Source organism: Schistocerca nitens, chromosome 9 (assembly GCF_023898315.1).
Source record: "Schistocerca nitens isolate TAMUIC-IGC-003100 chromosome 9, iqSchNite1.1, whole genome shotgun sequence".
Taxonomy (NCBI): domain Eukaryota; kingdom Metazoa; phylum Arthropoda; class Insecta; order Orthoptera; family Acrididae; genus Schistocerca; species Schistocerca nitens.
The window spans coordinates 137,627,240-137,653,412 of record NC_064622.1 but is presented as its reverse complement, the minus strand read 5'-3'; the positions used below and the strand labels follow the sequence as shown (position 1 = coordinate 137,653,412).

At 39.9% G+C, this 26,173-nt stretch overlaps 1 protein-coding gene and 1 long non-coding RNA gene across 2 annotated transcripts in view; one reads left to right on the top strand and one right to left on the bottom strand.

The window, feature by feature from the left end:
* The window catches only part of LOC126203096 (prenylated Rab acceptor protein 1), a 48,765-nt gene that overhangs the window by 16,527 nt on the left and 6,065 nt on the right, over window positions 1–26,173 (top strand). The window contains exon 3 of the mRNA XM_049937339.1: window positions 9,946–10,148. Coding sequence (XP_049793296.1) covers window positions 9,946–10,148 — 203 coding nt within the window. The remainder of the gene's footprint in view (window positions 1–9,945; window positions 10,149–26,173) is intronic.
* The window catches only part of LOC126203097 (uncharacterized), a 74,534-nt gene continuing 51,043 nt past the window's right edge, over window positions 2,683–26,173 (bottom strand). The window contains exon 4 of the long non-coding RNA XR_007540223.1: window positions 2,683–2,773. This is a non-coding gene — a long non-coding RNA (uncharacterized LOC126203097). The remainder of the gene's footprint in view (window positions 2,774–26,173) is intronic.

Genomic DNA, 26,173 nt, shown 5'->3' with positions numbered 1-26,173 from the left:
TCAGTTTAATTCTAACAGGCAGCCCATAAATAATTACCATTTTTGAGCTTTTTATACATGTTTTGCATTTATTTTTAGCACTGTCATTGATTTATTGTGCTACTTCTTTTTGATTAGTTTACTTTATATGATACTGTTTCTTAGTGCTTGGATGCTAATGCTCACATTGCCATATACTCAGTCCTAATCATGTTAATCTTGCTGTAGAGTGAATGTAAGCCACAGAAATGGCATACTATTATTATTTGTGTGGAGTTCATTCTCTCTGTTCCACAGGACATACAGTGCATCTGTTAACTGCATTTATGTATGCGACTAATGATTGCACATATGTTCTATGTTTGTGTCCTATATGTTAGTTGGATGTGCGTGGCTGATCATTTATAACCTCAGTATCAGTTGTGTTTTCTGTTTATTACAGTCCTTGGTATTAGCAGGACTTATCAAGAAGCCCATTATACTTTCCTGTCTCCAGTTTGTTTGCTTTACAAATCCAGAATTTCTGAATATGGTTGTAACCATGTTGTTGTTGTTGTTGTTGTTGTGGTCTTCAGTTGGAAGGCTGATTTGACACAGCTGTGCACAGTAGTCTATCTGTGCAAGCCTCTTCATCTCTGTAAAAGTACTGCAGCCTACATCCATCAGAACCTGCTTGGTTCCGCTCTAGGACTTATCACCCCCGGCCCCTCCTCCAACATATACTGTAGGGGGGGGGGGGGGGGGGGGAATAACAACCACCCTCATCATAAGCGAATTATCTGAATGGGATGGAAATTGCTAGATGTGATATGTGATGTACATGTATACAAAAACAAATTATGACAATTTCAGGAAAATTGGTTTATTTATTCAAGAGAAAAAGCCTCACAAACTGAGCAAGTCATTATTGCATTGGTCCACCTCTGACCCTTTCGTAAACAGTTATTTGGCTTGGTATTGATTAACAAAGTTTTTCGTTGTCTTCCTGAGGAATATCATGTCAAATTCTGCCCAGTTGGCATGTTAGCTCACCAAAATCCAGAGATGGTTGGAGGGCCCTGCCCATAATGCTCCAAACATGCCCACCAGCACATGGCAAGAGTTTCTATTGCTTGTCTTCCTACTTGCCAAACCCTACCTTGGCCAGCAAGGTCATAGGATCTTTCCCCATGACAATGTTTGGAGCATTATTGGGCAAGGTCCTCCAATCATCATGAGGATTTGATGATCTAATGTGGCAGTTGGGCAGAATGTGGCATGATATCCCTCAGGACGACATCCAGAAACTCTGTCAGTCAATGCTAACTGTTTGCATAAGGGCCAATTTGTGAAGCTCTTTCCCATGAATACATCATTCAATTTTTCTGAAATTGTAGTCATTTGTTTGTCTGTACATATACATCACATCTACTGATTTTGGTCCTGTTCGTATAATTTATTTGTGGTGTGTCTCTTTTTGTGTCTTTATTCAGGGATATGACAAAAACAATCATTCAAGTAAAAAAGTCTAGTAAACATGGTCTCTAAAATGCATGCCTTAAGAGCTATGAGTTTCACAGAAGTAAAGATGAATAACTGCTCATATGTCTTAAGGTATGCATTTTAGAGCCCATGTTTACTGGACGTTTTTCATGTTTTGGTCCATACTACCACCTCTCAAAATATGGAAAGCAAAGAGCTTACAGTAGAAGAGATTTGTTTTACAGTATTGAAGATGAAGTTGTGCTCATAGCTCTGAAGGTACTCATTTTAGAGACCATGTTACTAGGCTTTTTTTGTTTCAAATGATCATTCCTGTTGTATCTCGCAGTGGTGACCATTCCTCTGGGGATGTGTATTTTGCATCAGTCATTCATGTGAAATGCCTAATATTGTAATGTAAATGAGAGCAAATTAAAGACTTAAAACAATATTACTCATTGTGTGGGAACAGTGACTATCATAAATCATAATAATGATTCGGTTAACATGCTTGAGTGTTTGCAGATCATTTTCTTTTTATTTTGTTCAAGATATAAGTGATCTGCAAACTTTTAGTTAGAGGCATCCTATTTCGTATTCAGCTCAGTCTTTTGATGTTGTTCTTGGTATGTTATTTTACAAGTTACATTGAAATACCCCCCTCCCCCTTTTTTTTACTCTAAAGAGTAGTAGTTACAATGTCATATTTTATTTTCCCTTAGTAACTTTTTTCACAAGATTTTGTAATTTTAAAAGAGTGCAGCTTTATAATTTAAAAAATATCAGAATAAGTGTGAGTAGGACTCGCTCACCGAGGGTTCCATACAAACTTAATTTTTGTAGTTCATCCATCCTGGTCAAACCAAAACTTAAAATTAAAATAAGAAAAGAAAAGAAAAGAAAAAAAAGGTTCCTTATGAATCAGATTTCACAAAACAATAGATATTAAATATTAAACCATTAAGAATGTTACTATGAAAGAAAAAAGTATGTGATCGTCATTGTTTTGTCTCTGGAGGTTCTTCATCCATATTGGAAAACACATTTTCAGTTGTTTGGTCAGTTTTGACACTGTACGCCTCTGTCATTGGTTCTCTTAATTCTGACATAAAGAGTTAATTCTAACTTCTAGCATTTGAAACCACCCTATCTCAGTTGATTTCTACTTGTATGATATATTTTGATAATGGAAAGTCCAAAGTGGCAATATAAATAATCAAAAAGAATAAAGGTAATAACTCACCATACTGTAGTAGTAGTATGCGTGCGCATGTATATGTGTGAAGTGTGTCCAATTTATTGCCTTTACTTGAAGAGAGCAGGCCTTGCACTGCTGTAATAGATTGGCAAAAATATTAATTCATACCAGAAACAAAGAAGCAACACTACTGTATAATTTTGTGATGTTATTTAACACAGTGTCAGGCAGATCGCATCATTTTTTAAAGAGGAAAAAGTAGCCAGGTTTGACTGTAATGTCCCACTGTGGGGTCCTGCCCACACTCATCTCTTATAGAGTGCCTAACGGATGCTGCTTTCTCAGATAGCTATACAACAATGCCAGCAAATCACTTTAATGGTTTTTATTACAATAAAGTATATTGACCGTGCAAGTAATGGATATGGATCACAAGACACGGCTATCGTAGTGCTCTCTTCTAGTCTATGGTTTCTAGTGTCCATCTTCTACTGTCTGGCGTCTACTGTCCGGCCGAGGCTGGCAGGAACTGTGCTTATATTCTCTTCAGCTAGAGACAGCTCCTGCTGTGGTGCAGTCCTAGTAAGTGAACTATTGGCTGACGTCATCTCACAGCCTTCTCTGCTTTCGCATTCTTCATCTTTGTGCCGTCACTTGTGATTATACCAGAACACCCACCAAAAATGCAAAATGAAGCAGGCAAAAAGGAATACAAACGTCTCAAAAATGAGATCGACAGGAAGTGCAAAATGGCTAAGCAGGGATGGCTAGAGGACAAATGTAAGGATGTAGAGGCTTGTCTCACTAGGGGTAAGATAGATACTGCCTACAGGAAAATTAAAGAGACCTTTGGAGAGAAGAGAACCACTTGTATGAATATCAAGAGCTCAGATGGCAACCCAGTTCTAAGCAAAGAAGGGAAAGCAGAAAGGTGGAAGGAGTATATAGAGGGTCTATACAAGGGCGATGTACTTGAGGACAATATTATGGAAATGGAAGAGGATGTAGATGAAGACGAAATGGGAGATAAGATACTGCGTGAAGAGTTTGACAGAGCACTGAAAGACCTGAGTCGAAACAAGGCCCCGGGAGTAGACAACATTCCATTAGAACTACTAACGGCCTTGGGAGAGCCAGTCCTGACAAATCTCTACCATCTGGTGAGCAAAATGTATGAGTCAGGCGAAATACCCTCAGACTTCAAGAAGAAAAATTTTGTGTGACTAGGGCCTCTCATCGGGTAGACGGTCAGCCGGGTGCAAGTCTTTCGATTTGACGCCACTTCGGCGTCTTGCGCGTCGATGGAGATGAAATGATGATGGTTAGGACAACACAACACCCAGTCCCTGAGAGGAGAAAATCTCCTACCCAGCCCGGAATCGAACCCAGGCCCTTAGGACTGACATTCTGTCACGCTGACCACTTTTTTTTTTTTTACCATTCAGTTACCGGGGCGGACACTTCAAGATGAATATAATAATTCCAATCCCATAGAAAGCAGGTGTTGACAGATGTGAAAATTACCGAACTATCAGTTTAATAAGTCACAGCTGCAAAATACTAACGCGAATTCTTTACAGACGAATGGAAAAACTGGTAGAAGCGGACCTCGGGGAAGATCAGTTTGGATTCCATAGAAATGTTGGAACAGGTGAGGCATTACTAACCTTACGACTTATCTTAGAAGAAAGATTAAGAAAAGGCAAACCTACGTTTCTAGCATTTGTAGACTTAGAGAAAGCTTTTGACAACGTTAACTGGAATACTCTCTTTCAAATTCTGAAGGTGGCAGGAGTAAAATACAAGGAGCGAAAGGCTATTTACAATGTGTACAGAAACCAGATGGCAGTAATAAGAGTCGAGGGGCATGAAAGGAAAGCAGTGGTTGGGAAAGGAGTGAGACAGGGTTGTAGACTATCCCCAGTGTTATTCAATCTGTATATTGAGCAAATAGTAAATGAAACAAAAGAAATATTCGGAGTAGGAATTAAAATCCATGGAGAAGAAATAAAACCTTTGAGGTTTGCCAATGACACTGTAAATCTGTCAGAGACAGCAAAGGACTTGGAAGAGCAGTTGAACGGAATGGACAGTGTCTTGAAAGGAGGATATAAGATGAACATCAACAAAAGTAAAACGAGGATAATGGAATGTAGTCAAATTAAATTGGGTGATACTGAGGGGATTAGATTAGGAAATGAGACGCTTAAAGTAGTAAAGGAGTTTTGCTATTTAGGGAGTAAAATAACTGATGATGGTCGAAGTAGAGAGGATATAAAATGTAGACTGGCAATGGCAAGGAAATCGTTTCTGAAGAAGAGAAATTTGTTAACATCGAGTATAGATTTAAGTGTCAGGAAGTCGTTTCTGAAAGTATTTGTATGGAGTGTAGCCATGTATGGAAGTGAAACATGGACGATAAATAGTTTGGACAAGAAGAGAATAGAATCTTTCGAAATGTGGTGCTACAGAAGAATGCTGAAGATTAGATGGGTAGATCACGTAACTAATGAGGAGGTATTGAATAGGATTGGGGAGAAGAGAAGTTTGTGGCACAACTTGACTAGAAGAAGGGATTGGTTGGTATGACATGTTTTGAGGCATCAAGGGATCACAAATTTAGCATTGGAGGGCAGCGTGGAGGGTAAAAATCGTAGAGGGAGACCAAGAGATCAATACACTAAGCAGATTCAGGAGGATGTATGTTGCAGTAGGTACTGGGATAGATTAGCATGGAGAGCTGCATCAATCCAGTCTCAGGACTGAAGACCACAACAACAACAACCCACCAAAAATTAATTCATTAGAAATGATCACACCTTACAGTCAGCACATAAGATTGGTATAAAGATGTCAAGAGATAAAGCAGTTTGGATATATACACAAAGTAACGCCATAAACAGTCAAAAACTGCTAATCTGTCCTCCTCCAGAGAAATCTAGAACATCCATTCAAAAGTAAAAACTTACCACAATAGACATTATTTCAACTAAATTCATTAAATTTTGTTTTGCTGATTCATGCACTGTACTGTCATGTATTGAATGTTTCATTGTCACAGTGTGTTTTACTAATACAGGAATTATAGACTACAATGTTTTGTCAGTGTCAAAGTTGCTAGAGATGTGACACTGGTGTGGTAGTCCCTCCAAGTGAACCTGGTAAACCTGCATCTGGATAGCTCAGCTCAGACTTGAACCCTTTGCTGTTAAGTATAAGGCAAGTGAAGAATGCTATCGAGAGAGATACTCATAACTACTGGCATATTATGCTGTTTATATTCCTTTCTAAGACATAAGGGCAGCCAGAGTAATATATTTAGTCAATCTCTGTTTTAATTCTGTAAAGATATATCCACGGAAAATATAGGTCTCAATACAGTTACCAGATAATACAATATTTAAACAATAAAATGTCATTCTTGGCATTTTATGAGACTTTGTGTAAACAATGGAGCGTGCCTTTCACAGTATTCTTTTAGAGAAACTACTAAAGTCTTAAAGATGTAGCAGGATGTGCGTAATGATATGATAATCTTTTGCAGCAGCAATAGGCTGAGCAATGGAGGGGACTGGATGTTGGGAAGCACACATCTTTTAGTAGTCAACACAATTTTATTTTATATATACAGGGTCTCTCTCTTAAGGGTTGTCAGGCGCTTACTCTAGTATATTGGCAATTTTATTTCTGTCATGTGTAGCTCAGGTCAGACCAAACAAACACTGCTCATCACTTCTTTCATATGACACCCAGTGTCAATGGAAGGTGTCAGTTTGTTTCCCATTACAAACAAAATTATTTTTAAAGCAGTGTTTTACAGGTTCATTTGATAGAGTGGTCCCAAATTAGTGTAGTGCAAAGTTTGTTTTATTGATAAGTACCGTATGGTATGGACTGAAGACACACTTTTTTCTTCGAAAAATTGCCTCCAAAATTCAGGTGCATCTTATTCTCGAAATTAATATAAAATGTCCAGTGTTTGATTTAAAATTCCCAGCAGTCTTAGATATGGCCAAATATTTGATGTCACGAGAATCCTTTCTCTGTCTGGAAACAATGGGTTCAACTGGCAGCAGCTGTGCACTGATGCAATGAACGTGAGTTGTGGTGATTCACAAGCTTGCTAACACTACCTTCCTCCCACCCTGCCCTCATAAACCCAGAGCACTGTCTAGCCTATGATGCGTCATTGCAATCTGTGGTGCCAGTGGACTTGTGTTATTGGTAACAGTACAATATTTTTGTTAGTAGCTAGTTTCAGATGGAAAAAATAAAAGGTATTTGTTTGATACAGGCTATAAATTGAAAGTAATAGCATAAGAAGAACATGGAAACAGAGCAGCTGAGCGGCATTTCGGACCTCCATCAACAGAAGAAACTACTCGCGATTGGCGGGCTAGTAAAGAATAACTGAAAAAAATGAGGAAGACTTAATGTGCAAATAGAGGACTGAATGCAAAATAGCAAAAACTAGATGGTGATGTATTGAAATGGGTTCAAGGACACTGTCAAAATGGCATTGGAATGAATACAAAAATGATTCAAATACATGCTTGTAAGCTAGTGCTACAGTGGAACTTAACAGACTTTAAAGGTGGAGTTGGTTGGTGCTACAGGTTCATGAAGTATCGTGGACTTAGCGTGCGAACCAAAGCCAGAATATCTCAGAAAATACCACAAGAGTATGAAGAGAGAATATTATTTTTCCATTCCTCTATTATTCAACACTGAAATAAAACCAGTGTGGAACTAAGCCATATAGCGAATATGGACTAAACACCTCTGACATTTGATGTGCCGAGTAACAGAACTGTTGCCATAATAGGTGCTAAAACTGTAATTATAAAAGCAATTTGACATGAAAAAATGCACTACACTGTTGTCTTTGCATGTTGTGATGACGGTGCTAAACTTAATCCAATGCTCATTGTCCAGTGCAAAACAAAGCCAAAACCTTCTGAAATACTGCCAACTGTCATTGTTCACGTACATGACAAGGGTTCGATGGATGAACCTTGGACTGATTGTGGGAGAGAAGGAAAGGTGCTTTATTGGATAAGAGTCCTCTTCTTGTGCTAGATCAGTTTAGTAGTCATTTGAAGAATTCTGTAAAAGAGATATTGAGACAGTGAAAAACAGAGTTTGCTATTATTCTGGGAGGACATGCTTCACATTTGCAAACTCTTGATGTCTCAATAAATAAACCATTTAAAGTGTGTATGAGAGAGGAAGGGAACAAAAGGGTGAAACCCAACATGAATTCATGCCGAAGGGAGCTTTAAAACAACCAACAATCAAACAAGTGTGTCAGTGGATAAAACAGTTGTGCTCTAGAGTGAGAGAAGACATTACTGTTAAACCTTTCAAGAAGTGCAGCATGAGTAATGCTCTTGGTGGCAGTGAAGACCATAAGAGGACGATGAAGAAGAAGAAGAAGAAGAAGACGAAGAAGAAGAAGAAGAAAGTTCAGGTGACGATTTTTACGTACTTTAAAGGTCAGTTCGTTTTTGTAAATTCAGATTTTTTTTTTTTTAGTATGGCTTTGCAGTCTAATAATAAAAATGCTATTTAAAAAAAATATTGCTTAAAAATTAAGGTTCATCTTATAGTTTGTAGTGTCTTATGTTCTGTAAAATATGGTATTAACAGGGACAGTAAAACATGAAGAATGGGGAGTACTCCAGCAGGCTCAGCGCCACCCTGGCCTGCACTGACTGCTGCTGCCATGCCCTAGCACTGCTCAGTCACTACTGGAATACCAGCTATTCTTGGTGTTTTATTGTTCTTGTGAAAATACACATAGTTAAGACAAGTATCATGTTGTTCTAATTTGGGACCAGTCTGTTAAATGAGCTCGTAAAATTCTGCTATCAGAATCATTTTGTTTGTAACGGGAAACAAATTGATGCTTTCCATAAATAGTGGCTCTTGCATGAAAGACGCAATGAACAGTATATTTTGTCTGAGCTGATTCCAGCTGCACATTGCAGAAACAAAATTGCAAAAACCTGCCATGTAGGGTGTAACTAAATACTCTTTGCATGCTTGGAAGATAGGTTCCTTACACTAAAACAGTTTAAAAATGTCCAGTAAACATGGGCTCCAAAATGCATACTTTAAGAGCTATGAGCACCTGGTCATCTTCGCTAGTGCGAAACACGTCTCTTCTATTTTACATTGTCATAGCTCTTAAGGAACAGGTTTGAGCCTTTGTTTATAGACAATTTTCTTGTTTTCCCATATTATTTCCTCCCAAAATATGGAAAGGAAAGAGCTTGCAGTTGAAGAGATGTGTTCCACAGTATCAAAGATGAATAACTGCTTATACATCTTAAGGTATGTATTTTAGAGGCCATGTTTACTAGACATTTTTCCTTGCTTTGTAGCAAGGAACCTGACCTCAAAGTCTGTAAAGTAGCTACACACACACACACACACACACACACACACACACACACACACACTGCCCCACAAAACTCTGCAACCTCACATATTCTCAAAACAAAACAAAATATGAAAAATGCCATTTGCCATGGATGTACCTATGTCGGGCTCACACAATGAGCAGGAGTGTACAATCCATAAAAGTAAACAAACTTCACTTTAAACACAAAGCTGCATTTTTTTAAATGGGACATATGTTTTTCTCCTGTTAAAATGGAAGCTAGAGGTACAGTTAGTGATGGTGGACTTGGTTTCACTGTTGTAAACCTCATACATTGTGATACTTTTTAAAGGATGGCAATGGTACCACAGTTTCTGCCATAAAGTGCAGAGCAACGGCTCCCTACAGCAGGCTTCAGGATTGTGCAGCCAGCGTGCATTATAGCAGAATCTGCGGTGCCATTGCCATCGTTTAAAACGTAAGTATTTCAGAAGCTACGAATTTTAGAGCAGTGAAATCAAGTCTACTATCACTAATTGTACCTCTAGTTTTCATTTTGATAGGAAAAACATACATGTGCCTTTCAAAACAAACATAACTTTGTGTTGAAAGTGATATTTGTTTACTTTTATGGATTGTGCAGTCCTGCCCATTACATCCCTGGCCAATGGCATTTTTCACATTTTGTTTCATTTCAGAAATGCATGATGTCACAGTTAGGTAGGACACCCTGTATATGACTTATTCCACATCATTAACATTAATTGCAGAAATGATCCATGGAATATGAAACTAACAAATTGTGATGCTGCGTAAGTTCTTTGTCACATTTGCAATGTGCCAGGCTAGAAAGTCATGTTAGGATAATGTAAAGTATGTAGCAGACCATATAGAGAGATCAGTCTTTTTTTCCCATTGACAGCATTACATCACCACTGTTGTTGTTTGCTGTGGCAGCCAGCCTTGGAGCTGGTTATATCCTTCATCTACGACATGCTGAAGGGAAGAAGCTTACATTGTTGTCACATGAGATACCACTGGCACAACAGTATGGTGTTGTTGCCATTTGTTCCCTGCCTGTTTTCTACTTGGCAGGAGCTGGTGCTGCCCTTTTTTGGGTGCTGGGTAAGTTATTGTATTGCATCGGCATAGTGTTGTAGCAAAATATTCTGAAATTAGTTTCAACAAGTATCCATTAATCTAGTTGTACACTGAGCAAATATGATTATGCTGTAGTCTGTAATTTTAATTATGAGTGCAAATTAAGTGAGTTTAATTACTGAAAGACTTTTTTTTTTAAAGAGAGTGAAACAGATATCAGCATTTCTAAAATCTTACCTCACATACTTTCAAACACTCTCATTAAAATTGTATACTGAAAAGCTTGAGTAAGTTGTTGAAGAATGCTGTAACTAGACAGTGTTAATTGTATAGTATTGAATAGTGTTTGTGGATGGTTTCTTTCCTGTTTGTGATGAGAAGTAAATTTTGTGAGATGAGGTGTGGACTGGAAGAAGGATACAATAATGTATTGGTGGACTTTTCAAGAGATGCTTGTCATATTGAAGTACAGTGTCATATAGCTCTTCTTTGAGTACTTCTCCTGGAGTCTTGTAGAAACAGAACTTAGGATAACATACTCAGTCATAGCAATCCATGGTCACTATCTGTCTTACCTAACTGTGATTGCTGTTTACTCCCAATGAAGGTAGGTAGGTAGGTAGGGAGAGAGAGAGAGAGAGAGAGAGAGAGAGATCAAGGAAGGTTTAAAGATTTAGGTGAATGAGTAGCACTTCATCACAAGGTCCAGTTGGTAAATCCATGTTTTATTTCTGATCAGGATGCTTGAATAATGATATTGACTTATTGGAATTAATCCTGTGTAACATCTGTTGATAGAAGGAAGATTGAGGCTGATAGATTTCCTAGCACCAAGTCTTTTGTGGCTGTGTTAAACACTGTTTTACTCACTGACAACAAACTTGCCTGCTTCTACTTTGTCTGCAAAATATAAAAACAAAGATGATGTGACTTACCAAATGAAAGTGCTGGCAGGTCGACAGATACACAAACAAACACAAACATACACACAAAATTCAAGCTTTCGCAACAAACTGTTGCCTCATCAGGAAAGAGGGAAGGAGAGGGAAAGACGAAAGGATGTGGGTTTTAAGGGAGAGGGTAAGGAGCCATTCCAATCCCGGGAGCGGAAAGACTTACCTTAGGGGGAAAAAAGGACGGGTATACACTCGCGCACACACACACACACACATCCATCCACACACACATATGTGTGTGTGTGTGTTTGGCACTACACTTCTGCTATTTTTGAGTTGTTAATTGAGATTATTCATGTGGTGTCATTAAATATGCTCTACACTTGAACAGAACTAGAAAACATTGGTTGGTTAAACTTCGAATTGTGTATTTGATATGTTAGGAATGCAGAATTAAAAACATAAGTAGCTTATTAATCTGTTTTATGTATTCTAGACTTTCTATCCCTTCAATTATTCTCATCCGTTGCTCCTTCCATTGTTAATTTACCTATTTCTGGATGCAAGGATAGATATCCCAGTAACTTGTCCATTTTTATCGTAAAGGTTTTCCATAGTTCTCGCCTTTCGCTCAGCATTTCCTTGTTTTTGTCATCCTGTGTAGCCATGCTTCCTATTAGGAGAATTCCTTCACTTCTTGTGTTACCGTGCCATTGAAGTTATGCAGGTCACTGTTGTCCTGTCTACTACTCATCTTTGCTTTGTTTACCCTTAAGGTGTATTCTGCACTAAGTGTGCTTTTCATTTCTCTCAATCACAATAAGTCTTTTAAGACTTCCCCTCAGGGGCTCAGCATTCATTTGATGAATACGGGCTTGGCGACCCCGGGGTTCCTGAGCTGGGGATTGGTAAGTGCCACCAGTCCTCTTGTCACCATAAGCTCAGGTCATACTTCAACGACCACCATGTGACACAGCGGTGTAATGTTGTATGTTTCAGAGAACGGGGGTCTTGGCTTTACCGCCTGGACCGCAAGGAAGTTACAAACCTCTCTACTAAAAAAAAAACCCACAACCTCAAGGTGTGCTAGGTGGTAAAACAGTCTTTAGTGGGCAACCTCTGGAGCACCTTCCGCCCCTCAGTTGTATCAGGGTTGCTCAGGCATGCAGGGCTCTGCCTGGGTCGACGGTTGTTTCCCTAGTGTCTCGTGGGATCCCTATGGAACTGTCTCATGAAACTACTACTCTTGACGGGATGGGTGTATTGTCAGGTAGCACCTACACCCACTCTTCAGTGAGAACTTGGTTGGTCAGTCCTCCCAAAAAGAAGCCTCAGAGTAATAGTAACAGGGCATTAGTGTGTCATAACACTTTCATTGTAATCAAGCGAAACAGGGGAAGCTTTGAGAAGATATCCCCTTTCTATATTCATAAGGCATTGGAAGGTATTGCTGGGTCTCTGAAAAGTGTCAATCGAGTTCGTAAATGAATGCTTTGCGTTGAAATTGCTAATTCCAAACAAATATCTAAGCTTCGCAAGACCTTAAGTGACTACCCAGTCGAGGCTGAATTGCAAAACACCCTTAACTATAGTAAGGGCGTGGTTACCTGCTCCGATATAATGGAAGTGGACCCTGCGGAGTTACGTGAAGAATGGAAGAATGTGGGCATCACGGAGGTGCAGAATTATATGAGGAGAGTCAACGGCAAATTGGAAAAATCGGCAACGTGTATTCTAATGTTTAGTATTCCCGAATTACCGGAACATATCCTTGCGGGCAATATCCACCTTAAGATTCGGGAGGACGACGGTTCAATCCCGTCTCCGGCCATCCTGATTTAGGTTTTCCGTGATTTCCCTAAATCACTTCAGGCAAATGCCGGGATGGTTCCTTTGAAAGGGCACGGCCGATTTCCTTCCCCATCCTTCCCTCACCCGAGCTTGCGCTCCGTCTCTAATGACCTCATTGTCGACGGGACGTTAAACACTAATCTCCTCCTCCCCTCCACCTTAAGGTTCACCCATTTGTTCCTAACCCCATGCAATGCTATAAATGTCACAGATTTGGCCATACCATTATGGGATGTAATGGGAAGGCTACCTATGGCAATTGTGGAGGCTCCACTCAAAAGTCAGGGACTTCTTGTAAACTTCCCTCTAAATGTGTAAAGTTCTCTGGGGATCACCCAGTGTGGAGCAGAAAGTGTGGGGTTTACAATGAGGAAAAGAAAATACAAGAGTTGAAAGTAAAGAGACGCATACCCTATGGTGAAGCTAAAAAGGCTTACAAAGCCATGCAACCACCGGTTTTTGCTACTTCTTTTGCATCGGCCCTTAAGACATCAATTGCTAAGTGATGCCTCCACACAAACTCAGACCACAGATTCCAGTACGAGCACGTGCACTTGTCGATGTACCTGTGGGGGAAACGCTCCACTTGCAACTGATGTCGTTCGGAAGCCATAGGCTTACCACCTAAGCCACATACCACTCTCCAACATCAGAAACCAACTAAGCCATCCCCGCAACCCAGGCAGCTGCCTCCTCCTGTCAGTAAAGACAAACGTCCTTCGAAGGTAGTTTTAAGTCCAAGAAAGTGGTAGGTAAACCTTCGGATCGACGAGCGCTCTCACTTTCTGATGGCAACTATGCTCTTGAGGATATGGACTTCCAAACGGAGGAACCAGAGAGCATGGAACTGGCTAATGTTCCCCGTGACTTCCCTGGTAAATCACCGCCTCCGAGGGAGAAAGAAAAGAACCACCATCACTAACCAATGGCTTCCATAGGGACTTCTGTGTTGCAGTGGAATTTGAATGAATATCGCTCAATTTTGCAAGAATTGCAGCTGTTGGTCCAGGACAAACCTTTCTGTATCTGCTTACAAGAGATGCATCTTAAAGTCACAGACACATCTGCATTACAGGGTTACCACATACACAGGAAGGACGATACTACTGGAGACAGGGCTAAAGGTGGAGTGGCTATTTTCATTGATGACAGATGCCACTCCTCTCCTGTCCCCCTTACCTTGACCATACAAGCAATTGCTGTGAAAGTTCTCGCACCCTTTACTATCACAGTGTGTTCCTTGTAACCCCCCCCCCCCCCCCCGATGCTTTGGATTCGAACGCGCTGGCAGACCTCTCCAGGCACACCCACGCCCATTCCTCCTTGTGGGGGACTTCAGTACCCACAATTTGCTGTGGGGCTCAGCTACTACTTGCTCCAGGAGTCAGATGATCGATCGGTTGTCCATTCTGAGAATATCTGCCTTCTGAACGCAGGTCATACGACTCACTTTTCCACAGCTACAGGATCTTTTTCAGCTGTTGATCTTTGTTTTTGTTCCCCAGCTATTGCAGACTCAGTTCAGTGGGAAGTGGCTCCAGATTTACATTCTAGTGACCACTTCCAAGTGTGGATTCGTCTGCCGCCTAGGACAGTGCCCAGCAGGAGACCACGCAGGTGGCTGATACAAAAGGCAAACTGGTTACAGTACAGTCAACAGCCTATTTTTGAACTAAAGGACTGTGCACAGGAGGCAGTGGCCCATATCACTCATGAAATGCAAAGGGCTTCCGCACAGTCCATCCCCAAGTCTAGTAACCACCACAGATGACGTCCTGTACCTTGGTGGAATGACGACTGTCAATTGACAATCAGGCCCGGACGGACAGCTCTGCGGAACATTGCCCAACTAAAGACAATCTTCATGTATTTAGGTGAGCGAGAGCACATGCTAGACGAGTGATCAAAGAACAGAAAAGGGCTTCCTGGAGGGAATTCACGACTTCCATGAATCGGTCCACTTCCACTACACACATTTGGGAATCAATAAGACAGATTTCTGGGAAGGGTAGTCCACATCCCCTTACAGCCTTGTCAAATAATGGGGTCTTGGTGGACACGCCAGACGACGTGATTCATGTTTTAGTTGAACACTTCTTTACTGTTATTAAGCCATCCAGACAAGCTCCTGCTGTTCAGGTACTCCGTCAGGCTGCAGAGGGGAGGCAGCTCAATTTCTTCTCGTGTAATGAAGAAGTCTACATGTCTACATTCTTCATGTGGGAACTGGAATCAGTTTTATCTGCAGCCAGAAACACTGCTCCAGGGCCTGATGAGATCCAGTATACCATGCTTCGTCATCTGTGCCCTGAAGTGAAAGGTTAGCTCCTCTCTTGTTTCAATCAGATCTGGTTTGATAGACAGTACCCCAAGACTTGGAAGGAAGCAATATTAATTCCATTCTGGAAACCAGGCAAGGACTGCACCCCTAACAGTTATCGGAGTATCGCCCTTATCAGTTGTATGGAAAAGACTCTTGAACGCATGTTCAACTGCCGCCTCGTCTGGCTGCTCGAGTCCCGAGATCACCAGAGCCGCTCCCAGTGCGGTTTCAGGCACTACTGTTCCACTCTTGACAACTTAATTCTACTGGAGACGGCGATACAGGAGTCCTTCTTACGCCTGATTGCTTTGTTCAGGAGAATAGTGTGCCCCAGGGCAGCGTCCTCAGCGTCACATTGTTTGCCATCACTATCAATGGCATTTCCTCCACAGTCAGGAGGCCTGTCAAATGCTCTTTGTTTGTGGGTGATTTTGCAGTCTTCTACTCTTCCTCTGACCTTACGACGACAACAAGGCAGCTACAGCTGACCATTAGGAGGCTGGAAACCTGGGCCCAGGCAACTGGTTTTCGGTTCTCCCCTGAGAAGACTGTGTGTGTGTCAATTTTAATCATGCTCATCAGAGTTTTAACCAACCAGAGCTTACAATGGGGGGTGGTATTTTACATTTTCAGACACTGTGCACTTTTTGGGTTTATTATTTGACTTGAAAGTAATATGGCTCCCACACCTGATAGACCTACGAACAAAGGGCTTCCAGCCCAGTTCAGAGTCTGTGTGCAGAGGCTGGTGAGCCACCACTCCAGATTCGGCAATGTATCCTTTTGGCTTGGCAGGCACTGAAAATCTCAGTCTTTGGAACTTAGTTCAGTGATCCAACCCACCTTCGAGTGACTGTTCAGGAATCAGCTCCAAGTGACCCAGCCATTTGGTATGCAATGGACTGTCTCGTGGATCTGGAGCTCTCAGGCATGAAAATGCACACCCAGGGATGGAACGCACTGCCGCCTTGCTGTCTTCAGAGGCCCAAAGTGATTTTAAGCTTGATACAGTACACGAAAACTTGTACTCCAGATCTGGTTTTTACAACTCTGTTTTTGTCTATTTGAAGTATGTACCATAGTTTTATCGTTATTTATACAGATGGAGAATGCTCTCGGTTGTTCTGTGGTTTTACCTGATAGGGTTTTTAAAGTGCATCTTCCAGAACAATTTACAACTTATGGTGCGAAGTTATACGGCATTCTGATGGCACTGGAGAGGGTTCACAGACATCACCATATGAGTTTTCTTGTCCGTTCAGGTTCTCTTAGTGCACTGCGAGCACTTCACCAAATGTATCCGGTAGACCCGCTGATTCAGCTCATCCATGACCCCTTACAGCGGCTCCAGTGCCTTGGCAAGGAGGTGATCTTTTGCTGGGTACCTGGCCACGTTGGGATACAGGGTAACGACATGGCTGACAAAGCTGCCAAGGAAGCATGTTTGGATGGTGCTGTCCATCAATGTCCCATCCCGTTGCACGCCATTATCTCATTTTCTGACAGATGTGTCATGCATCAATGGGAGACTGAATGGTTGCAGGTGTCAGACAGCAACTGCGGTTGCTCAAATCGACCACAAAGGTTTGGTGGACTTTGTGTCAGTCTCGCCGCTGGAAGGAGGTTTTGGCTACCAGACTGCGCATCGGGCATAGCCCTTCCACACATGGCTTCCTCGTCCGGCAGGAGGATCCATCTTTCTTTGAAGTTTGTGGTATGCTGCTTTCAGTTCAGCATATTGTGGCTATTTGTGTCCTGTATACTGATATCAGGGCAGCACTGTCAGGCCTCATCCCTGAACTGGTGGGGAAGGGTGGCAGACTTTAGTACATTACAAACTGCTTCGCATGTGGGGACATCCTTCGTCCCCACCCATGAGATTTCATGTTGACTTTTCATCAGGGCACTGATGACCATGATGTCGAGTGCCCCCTCAACCCTAATAATAATAATAATAATAATAATAATAATAATAATAATAATAATCATCTTTTAGGACTTCCTTACTTTTGACTAGAAGAGATATTTCATCTGCAAATACCGAGCGAGGTGGCGCAGTGGTTAGACACTGGACTCGCATTCGGGAGGACGACGGTTCAATCCCGCGTCCGGCCATCCTGATTTAGGTTTTCCGTGATTTCCCTAAATCACTCCAGGCAAATGCCGGGATGGTTCCTCTGAAAGGGCACGGCCGACATCCTTCCCTAATCCTATGAGACCGATGACCATGCTGTCTGGTCTCCTTCCCCGAACCAACCAACCAATCATCTGCAAATATTAAACATCTACATCTGTATACATAATCCAATGAAAATAATCAATTTTTGAAAATAAAATGTAGTTGGCTAGATAAAAAATGTACTTGGCAAGTGGTGACAGGAGAAGATATACATACAGCATAAGTAAATGTGCAAACTTTTGGAGCCAGTGGCTCCTTCTTCTGGCAGAAGGGTTGAAGGGAAAGGAAGAGGGATGAAGAAAAAGGACTGATGAGTTTTAGGAAATGAGGAAAGTTTGGGAAAGTTACCTAGAAGCCCAGATGGATGGATGGATGGATGGATGGATGGAGAGGGTTGTATGGTGCACGACGGCAAGGTCTTCAGCGCCCGCTCAGTAACAGATTGAGACGAGTGTCAAGAAAAGACTCAGAACAGTAAGATAAAACAGAATGTAAAACACATGTAACAAGGTTGGAAAAATATGGGCCTACCCAAACCGAAGCGTGGGACGAAGCATGCCGCCAGCAGTAACACATGGACAACACAGGAAGAAAGTGGTAGAGGGAGCTAAAACAATATAGCAGATGGAAGTGGCTGGCTTCTGTGTTAAGATGTGTGCCCTCCTAAGTTTAGCTACTCGAAGTTTGACGGCTTCTTTTTCTATGCCAGTATCCATTATTGTTTCTCCCAAATATTTAAAGTGGTTAAAAGTTTAGGCCAGAGTCCAGACACATCACAAAACTTTAAAACCCTAGACACACATGTCTCATCATTAGCTAAAACACAGGGCAGATGCTCATCAACTTGTGTTTCTGCCCTTGCATCATGGTAAGCCCAGGAGACTTAGTGGATGGGTTGAGAAGGAAAGACTCTTTCCTTCTCAGCCTGTCCAGTAAGTCTCCCCTGACACATGTTCTGGGCAACTTTCCTGAACTCTCCCCTTTCCATACCCTCACCAGTCCTTTTCCTTTATCCCTCTTCTTTCCCCTCAACTCTTCTGACAGAAGAAGGTGTCACTGACTCCGAAAACTTGCACATTCATTTAAGTTTGGTATATGTTTTTCTCCCACTGCTTTGTGAGTAGACTTTTTATCTATCCAGTTATACATATATTCTGCAAGCTGCCATATGATGTACAGTGGAGTGTACCTTGTACCACTGTTTGTCATATCCTTTCCTGTTCCACTCACAAATAGGATGAGGGAAAAATTACTGTCTATGTGCCTCTGTATGAGCCCCAGTTTCTCTTATCTTATCTTCGTGGTCCTTATACAAAATGTATGTTGGCAGGAGTAGAATCGTTCACTGTCAAATGCTAGTTATCTAAATTTTCTCAATAGTGTTTCAGGAAAAGAACTTAGTCCACCCTCCAGGGATTCTAATTTGAGTTTACGAAACATCCTCATAATATTCATGTGTTGATTGAACCTGCTGTTAACAAAACTAGCAGCATGTCTCTGAATTGCTTCAATGTCACCCTTAAATCCAACCTGGTGGGGATCGCAAACACTTGAGCATCACTCAAGAATGAGTTGCACTAGTATTCTGTACGTGATCTCCTTTAGGAATACGGAATGTGCTTGTTGCCCTTCATCCATGGTTAACAGGATATCATGTGAGAGTAGGGCAACTGAATTTTGCACAAGTGATGCTTTTAAATCCATGCTGGTATGTGGTTTGGAGCTTTCCTGTCTCAAGGAAATTTGTTATGTATGAACTCAGAATATGTTCAAGAATTCTGCAGCAAATTGATATTAAAGATATTGGTCTGTAATTTTGTTGGCCTGTTCTTTAGCCTTCTTATATGCAGGAGTCACAGCATTACTATCCCTTTCCCTTGGACTTTTATTGCTCTTACAAAAATTTTATCCAATTCCTTTATTGCTTCTTTGAAATAGATATTGAACAATAATTGTGACAAGCTGTATCCCTGCCTTTAGACCTTATTAATGTTAACTTGTCTTCCCTGGTCTTTCACTTTTAATACTCATGTGTGGCTATTATAGATTATTCATCTGTCTGTACATTAGAGCCATTCATCTTAGAACTGCGAACATCTTCTTCCACGTCACATTTTCAAAACTTTCCCTGGGTCTACAGATTATAGGAATATGTGTTGATTTTCCTTCAATCTTCCTTCCATACTAAGTGCAAGGTCAGACTTGCATCTCTCGTACCTTTGCCATTTCTGAAAACAAACTGATCTTCATCCAGTAAGTCTTCAATATTATTCATATTATTCTGTATATTATTCAGGTCAGCAGTTTACAAGTGTTGCTTGTCAAACTGTCTATCCAGTAGTTTCACTTTTACCTGGTTGTGCCTTCTTTGGTATGTAACACTAACACCTTTCTGGAAACGCACAGTCATTTGTCAAAAAAATTCTTCTGGGCTATTGACCACATTGTCCACATATAAAATTGTCCACATATAAAATTGTCCAATGTTATGGCCACTGTTGCAAATGGCCTTCTTAAGCGCCTTGAGCCACTAAGCACAAAGCTCTGGGGAAGGCTGCTTGCAACAGTGGCCAAAACATCAGACAATTTTATCTATTGACAACACGGTAAACAGCCCAAAAGAATTTTAGTGACAGTGACAATGGCCACCATAAACCTATGCTTACAGGTATGTCACCTGTTTAATGGAATTTTGACACCAACTGAAATAACCACATAGTTCCACTTGTTTTGCAAATAAAATCACCTTTTCTTGCTGCAGCTTTATTTTTGCCTACAATGATACATTTGTTATTTTTAGATTATCAGTTTACATTGCATTTTTTATGTAAATAAGTAATTACTTTGTTTTCTGTGATCGGTGTTTCCTCTCATGTGATATGGAGATTACACTACCATTTTATTTTCGAATCATAAGCACAGTTTTGTATTCTTAACTTTTCCATATTGTTCACCATGTTTCTCCTTCTTTTTTGTGGTGTACTATTTTTCTTTTGCCACTAGATATAACTATTTGTTCAAACACTGTGCTTTTAACAACGGAAATATTTTTAACTTCATTGTGTATTTCCTCGTCTTTAGTTTGTTTACCTACATGTTGCCAACCTAACAAAGTATATGTTCAAAACCAACTTCTGTTCATGATGTTTATCTCTCTCTCTCTCTCTCTCTCTCTCTCTCTCTCTCTGTGTGTGTGTGTGTGTGTGTGTGTGTGTGTGTGTGATTTGACTTTTGGTTTCAAGGTTCTGTGGAGGGGTTCATGGATAAATGAGTGGAAAGGTGTTGGGTGGTATTATTATTATTATTATTATTATTATTATTATTATTATATATCAACCAATTCAAAAAACTCTAGTCACAACACAGTACCTTTACACACAACCAAGAAAAACACACACACAAATTCTACCCAAGATCAGTAAACCTTACAGACACACAACTAAACAGTAAAGAAAGACAGTTGTTGGAGAAATGATTAAAATACAATGTAAATTCAGAAATAGATGAAGATTACATAGAAAATCTAATTATGGAAGCAGAAAGTTTTTTGACAAGGGAAGATAGGAATGAAAACAGGAGTGTCAACATATTGGACTAACTAGAGAACTAGTAAAAAAAGAAATCCTTAATATAATAACCAGTATAAAAATGCAACACCACAAAAACAACAAAAAACAGAATCTTAAAAACACTCAGGAAACTTAGGAGAAAACTTCAAAACAAAAATGTTATCATTTAAAAAGCAGACAAGGGGAACAAAATGGTGCTAATAAACAAAGAACAATATATTGAAAAAACACTAGAATTCATTATAAAAAATAGCATTACGAAATTGAAATCAGACCCAACAAGCAGATTCCATACAAAAGTAAAAAACAGTCTGAAAAATATAGAGATCATACTGGATTGTTATGGTCTTCAGTCCAGAGACTGGTTTGATGCAGCTCTCCATGCTGCTGCATCCTGTGCAAGCTTCTTCATCTCAGAGTATCTACTGCAACCTACATCCTTCTGAATCTGCTTAATGTATTCATCTCTTGGTCTCCCTCTGCGATTTTTACCCTCCCCACTTCTCACCAATACTAAATTGGTGATTCCTTAATGCCTCAGAACGTGTCCCACCAATCGATCCCTTCTTTTAGTCAGGTTGTCCCACAAATTCCTCTTCTCCCCAATACTCTTCACTACCTCCTCATTAGTTTGTGATCTACCCATCTAATCTTCAGCATTCTTCTGTAACACCACATTTCGAAAGTTTCTATTCTCTTCTTGTCTAAACTATTTATCATCCATGTTTCACTTCCATACATGGCTACATTCCATACAAATACTTCCAGAAAAGACTTCCTGACATTTAAATCTATACTCGATGTTAACAAATTTCTCTTCTTCAGAAATGCTTTCCTTGCCACAGCCAGTCTACATTTTATATCCTCCCTACTTCCATCATCACTAGTTATTTTGCTCCCCAAATAGCAAAACTCACTCCCTTCTCAATCACTGCTTCCCTTTCATGTCCCTCGACTCTTACAACTGCCATCTGGTTTCTGTACAAATTGTAAATAGTCTTTTGCTCCCTGTATTTTACCCCTGTCACCTTCAGAATTTGAAAGAGAGTATTCCAGTCAACATTGTCAAAAGCTTTCTCTAAGTCTACAAATGTCTAGAAATGTAGGTTTGCCTTTCCTTAATCTGTCTTCTAAGATAAGTCGTATGGTCAGTATTGCCTTGCGTGTTCCAACATTTCTATGGAATCCATACTGATCTTCCCCAAGGTCTGCTTCTAGCAGTTTTTCCATTTGTCTGTAAAGAATTCGTCTTAGTATTTTGCAGCCGTGGCTTATTAAACTGATAGTTCGGTAATTTTCACATCTGTCAACACCTGCTTTCTTTGTGATTGGAATTATTATATTCTTCTTGACGTCTGAGGGTATTTCGCCTGTCTCATACATCTTGCTCACCAGATGGAAGAGTTTTGTCATGGCTGACTCTCCCAAGGCCATCAGTAATTCTAATGGAATGTTGTCTACTTCTGGGGCCTTTTTTTGACTTAGGTCTTTCAGTGCTCTGTCAAATTCTTCACACAATATCATATCTCCAATTTCATCTTCATCTACATCCTCTTCCAGTTCCATAATATTGCCCCCAGGTACATCGCCCTTGTATAGCTCCTCTATATACTCTCTTCTTTGCTTAGGACTGGTTATCCATCTGAGCTCTTGATATTTGTATAGGATCATACTGGATAACATAGAGAAAAGAGAGTTGACACAAGTTAATCCCACCTCACCTGTCTTCTGAAGTCAACCAAACATCCACAAACTGAATCTTCCTGTGAGACCAATACTGGATTTCAGAAAATTCCCCACTTCCAAGCTTGCAGGAGACATCTTAAAATTACTGTCTGAAAATTTCAAAGTACAAGTAGACAGAACCATTAAAAACACTACACAGCTAATATAAAAAATAAGAGATAAAAATCCCAGGCACAATAACACTCCTCTCATTTGATTTAGAAAGCATGTATTCCAATATACTAGTACCAGAAATGATAGAAATCATAGATAAGCACCTGAAAACTTATAGTTAACTCCCTGATAAACAGATTAAGGAAATACACGCATTAATAAAGCTCATAACAGAACAAAATTATTTCCAGTTCAATAACGAATTTTATTTACAAGATGATGGATTACCCCAATTTCAGGAGTCTTAGCAAATATTTTTATAAAACACATTGTTGTTGTTGTTGTTGTGGCCTTCAGTCCTGAGACTGGTTTGATGCAGCTCTCCATGCTACTCTATCCTGTGCAAGCTTCTTCATCTCCCAGTACCTACTGCAACCTACATCCTTCTGAATTTACTTAGTGTATTCATCTCTTGGTCTCCCTCTACGATTTTTACCCTCCACGCTGCCCTCCAATGCTAAATTTGTGATTTCTTGATGCCTCAAAACATGTCCTACCAACCGATCCCTTCTTCTAGTCAAGTTGTGCCACAAACTTCTCTTCTCCCCAATCCTATTCAATACCTCCTCATTAGTTACGTGATCTACCCACCTTATCTTCAGCATTCTTCTGTAGCACCACATTTCGAAAGCTTCTATTCTCTTCTTGTCCAAACTACTTATCGTCCATGTTTCACTTCCATACATGGCTACACTCCATACAAATACTTTCAGAAACGACTTCCTGACACTTAAATCTATACTCGATGTTAACAAATTTCTCTTCTTCAGAAACGATTTCCTTGCCATTGCCAGTCTACATTTTATATCCTCTCTACTTCGACCATCATCAGTTATTTTACCCCCTAAATAGCAAAACTCCTTTACTACTTTAAGTGTCTCATTTCCTAATCTAATCCCCTCAGCATCACCCGATTTAATTTGACTACATTCCATTATCCTCGTTTTGCTTTTGTTGATGTTCATCTTATATCCTCCTTTCAAGACACTGCCCATTCCGTTCAACTGCTCTTCCGAGTCCTTTGCTGTCTCTGACAGAATTACAATGTCATCGGCGAACCTCAAAGTTTTTACTTCTTCTCCATGAATTTTAATACCTACTCCGAACAGACCATTTTCACAAAAATAGTAGCAGAAGAATACAACATATTATATTGGTTCAGGTACATGGATGACATCCTTTACTTGTAGATGAACAACAAACAAAAATTGAAAAATTACATACTGACATCAACAAGGTACAAAAAATATAAAATTCATTATTGAAAGAGAACAGAATAACTAAATTAACTTTCTGGATATAAAAATCAAAAAACAATACCACAAGCATATGTTTGAAATTTACCGTAAACCAGCTGCAACATAATCATTCCCCAATCCTCGAACCACCAACCTCACAAAAGCAAGCAGCACTTCAACACATGCTCCATAGACTCAACACAGGCCACTCACGAAAGAAAACTACCAAAAAGAACTGGACATAATAATGCAGATAGCACAAAACAATGGTTATGATAGTAACATTGTCACAAAGCTAAACAACAAAATTAAAAGTAAAATAAAAGCAGCAGAACCAGACAGAAACACGCAGTACCATAACAACTACATAGAATAATCAGAAAAAGATTAAAGAAAACTCAATATGGTACACAATGCCTTACAAACACAAATATAAAATCACCAACATTTTCAAAAGACAGGGAATAAAGATGGCATACACAACAGACAGTTCTTTCCAAAAATACACCCCAAAACTGACAAAAAACAGACATATACCAGAAAGCAGGTATATATCAACTACAGTGTAAGACTTGAGAAGGCAGAAACATAAGACAAATAGGTAGAACATTTGATGTCCGATACAAAGAACACATCAGAGCCTGGAAGTATGGGACAAAACACTTCAAAATTGCAGAGCACCAACTAACCCTGGAAGAAAATTACCACACGCAGTAAAGGAAAGCAGAAAGGAAAACCCTGTTGAATGATAAAGTACACATGCCAAACAATTCATTGTTAACACTAATAGATAAAATAATGGAATAACACTCCCAAAGAGGATGAATATAGTAATAATAATAAAATGATAATAATACCACCCAGTTTAACAACACCACCACCCAACACCTTTTCACTCACTTATCCATGAACCCCTCCACATAACACTGAAACCACAAGTCAAATCAGGTGTCGCCAAAGCTTTCAACACTCTCTAACAGTTATTACATTCATATTCAACACTCTACAACTCAAACCACCAATACTCCCTCTTCCATCACCCCTTTACACACACACACACACACACACACACACACACACACACAGAGAGAGATATAAACATCATGAATAGAAGTTGGTTTTGAACATATACATCGGTAGGCTGGCAACATGTAGGTAACAAACCAAAGAGGAGGAAACACACAATAAAGTTAAAAATATTTACGTAGTTAAAAGCACAGTGTTTGAACAAACAGCTATATCTGCCAGCAAAAGAATGAATAATAGTACACCACAAAAAAGGAGAAACATGGTGAACAGTATGAAAAAGTACAGAATACTGAATTGTGCTTATGTTTTGGAAGTAAAATGGTAGTGCAACCTCAGACCAGATGAGAGGAAACACAGATCACAGAAAACTGTAAGTAATTACTTATTTACATTAAAAAAATCTGACATTAACTGTTCGATAATCTAAAAATAACAAAACTTTATTGTTATAAATCCCACTGAATATGCCTTAGAGCAAGAAAAAGGTGAAACACATCTGGGAAAAATGAATTAAGTTGCAGCACGAAAAAGTGGTTTTATTTACAAAGCGAGTATTTCTGTGCTTGCTGCGGAGGATGGCCATGCAAATAAACTTGTTAAGCAGATAGTTCCTCCACTCTCCAAAGGTTTCAATAACACCAAAGGTACACATTGACTGTTGCCATCTTCTCCATAATATAGACCATCAGTCTACTCCTGCTATGTCTCTGCTTTTTCTTCTGCAATTAAGAAAGGTTTCCCATCTACACTTCATAATGAACACATTTACATTTTACTTCTTTGACTTTGAGCTTCCTGTAGGTGAAGCTAAGTTTTCTTACGATCATTTCTTTCTCAACGTATTTACACGTTTCTATCATCCATTTTGATTTAGCTAGTTCATACTTCCTGTTCATTTCATTCCTAAGCAGCCTTTACTGCCAGATTATTATGTCATTCTGAGCACTCTATATATTTCTTCTTTCATCTGTAAGTTCAAGTATTTCCTGAGTTATTCACAGCATCGCCCCCTACCCCCACTTTATTTTTTCCCCTCTTCTTTTGCTATGCGTATGGTGTCCTGTC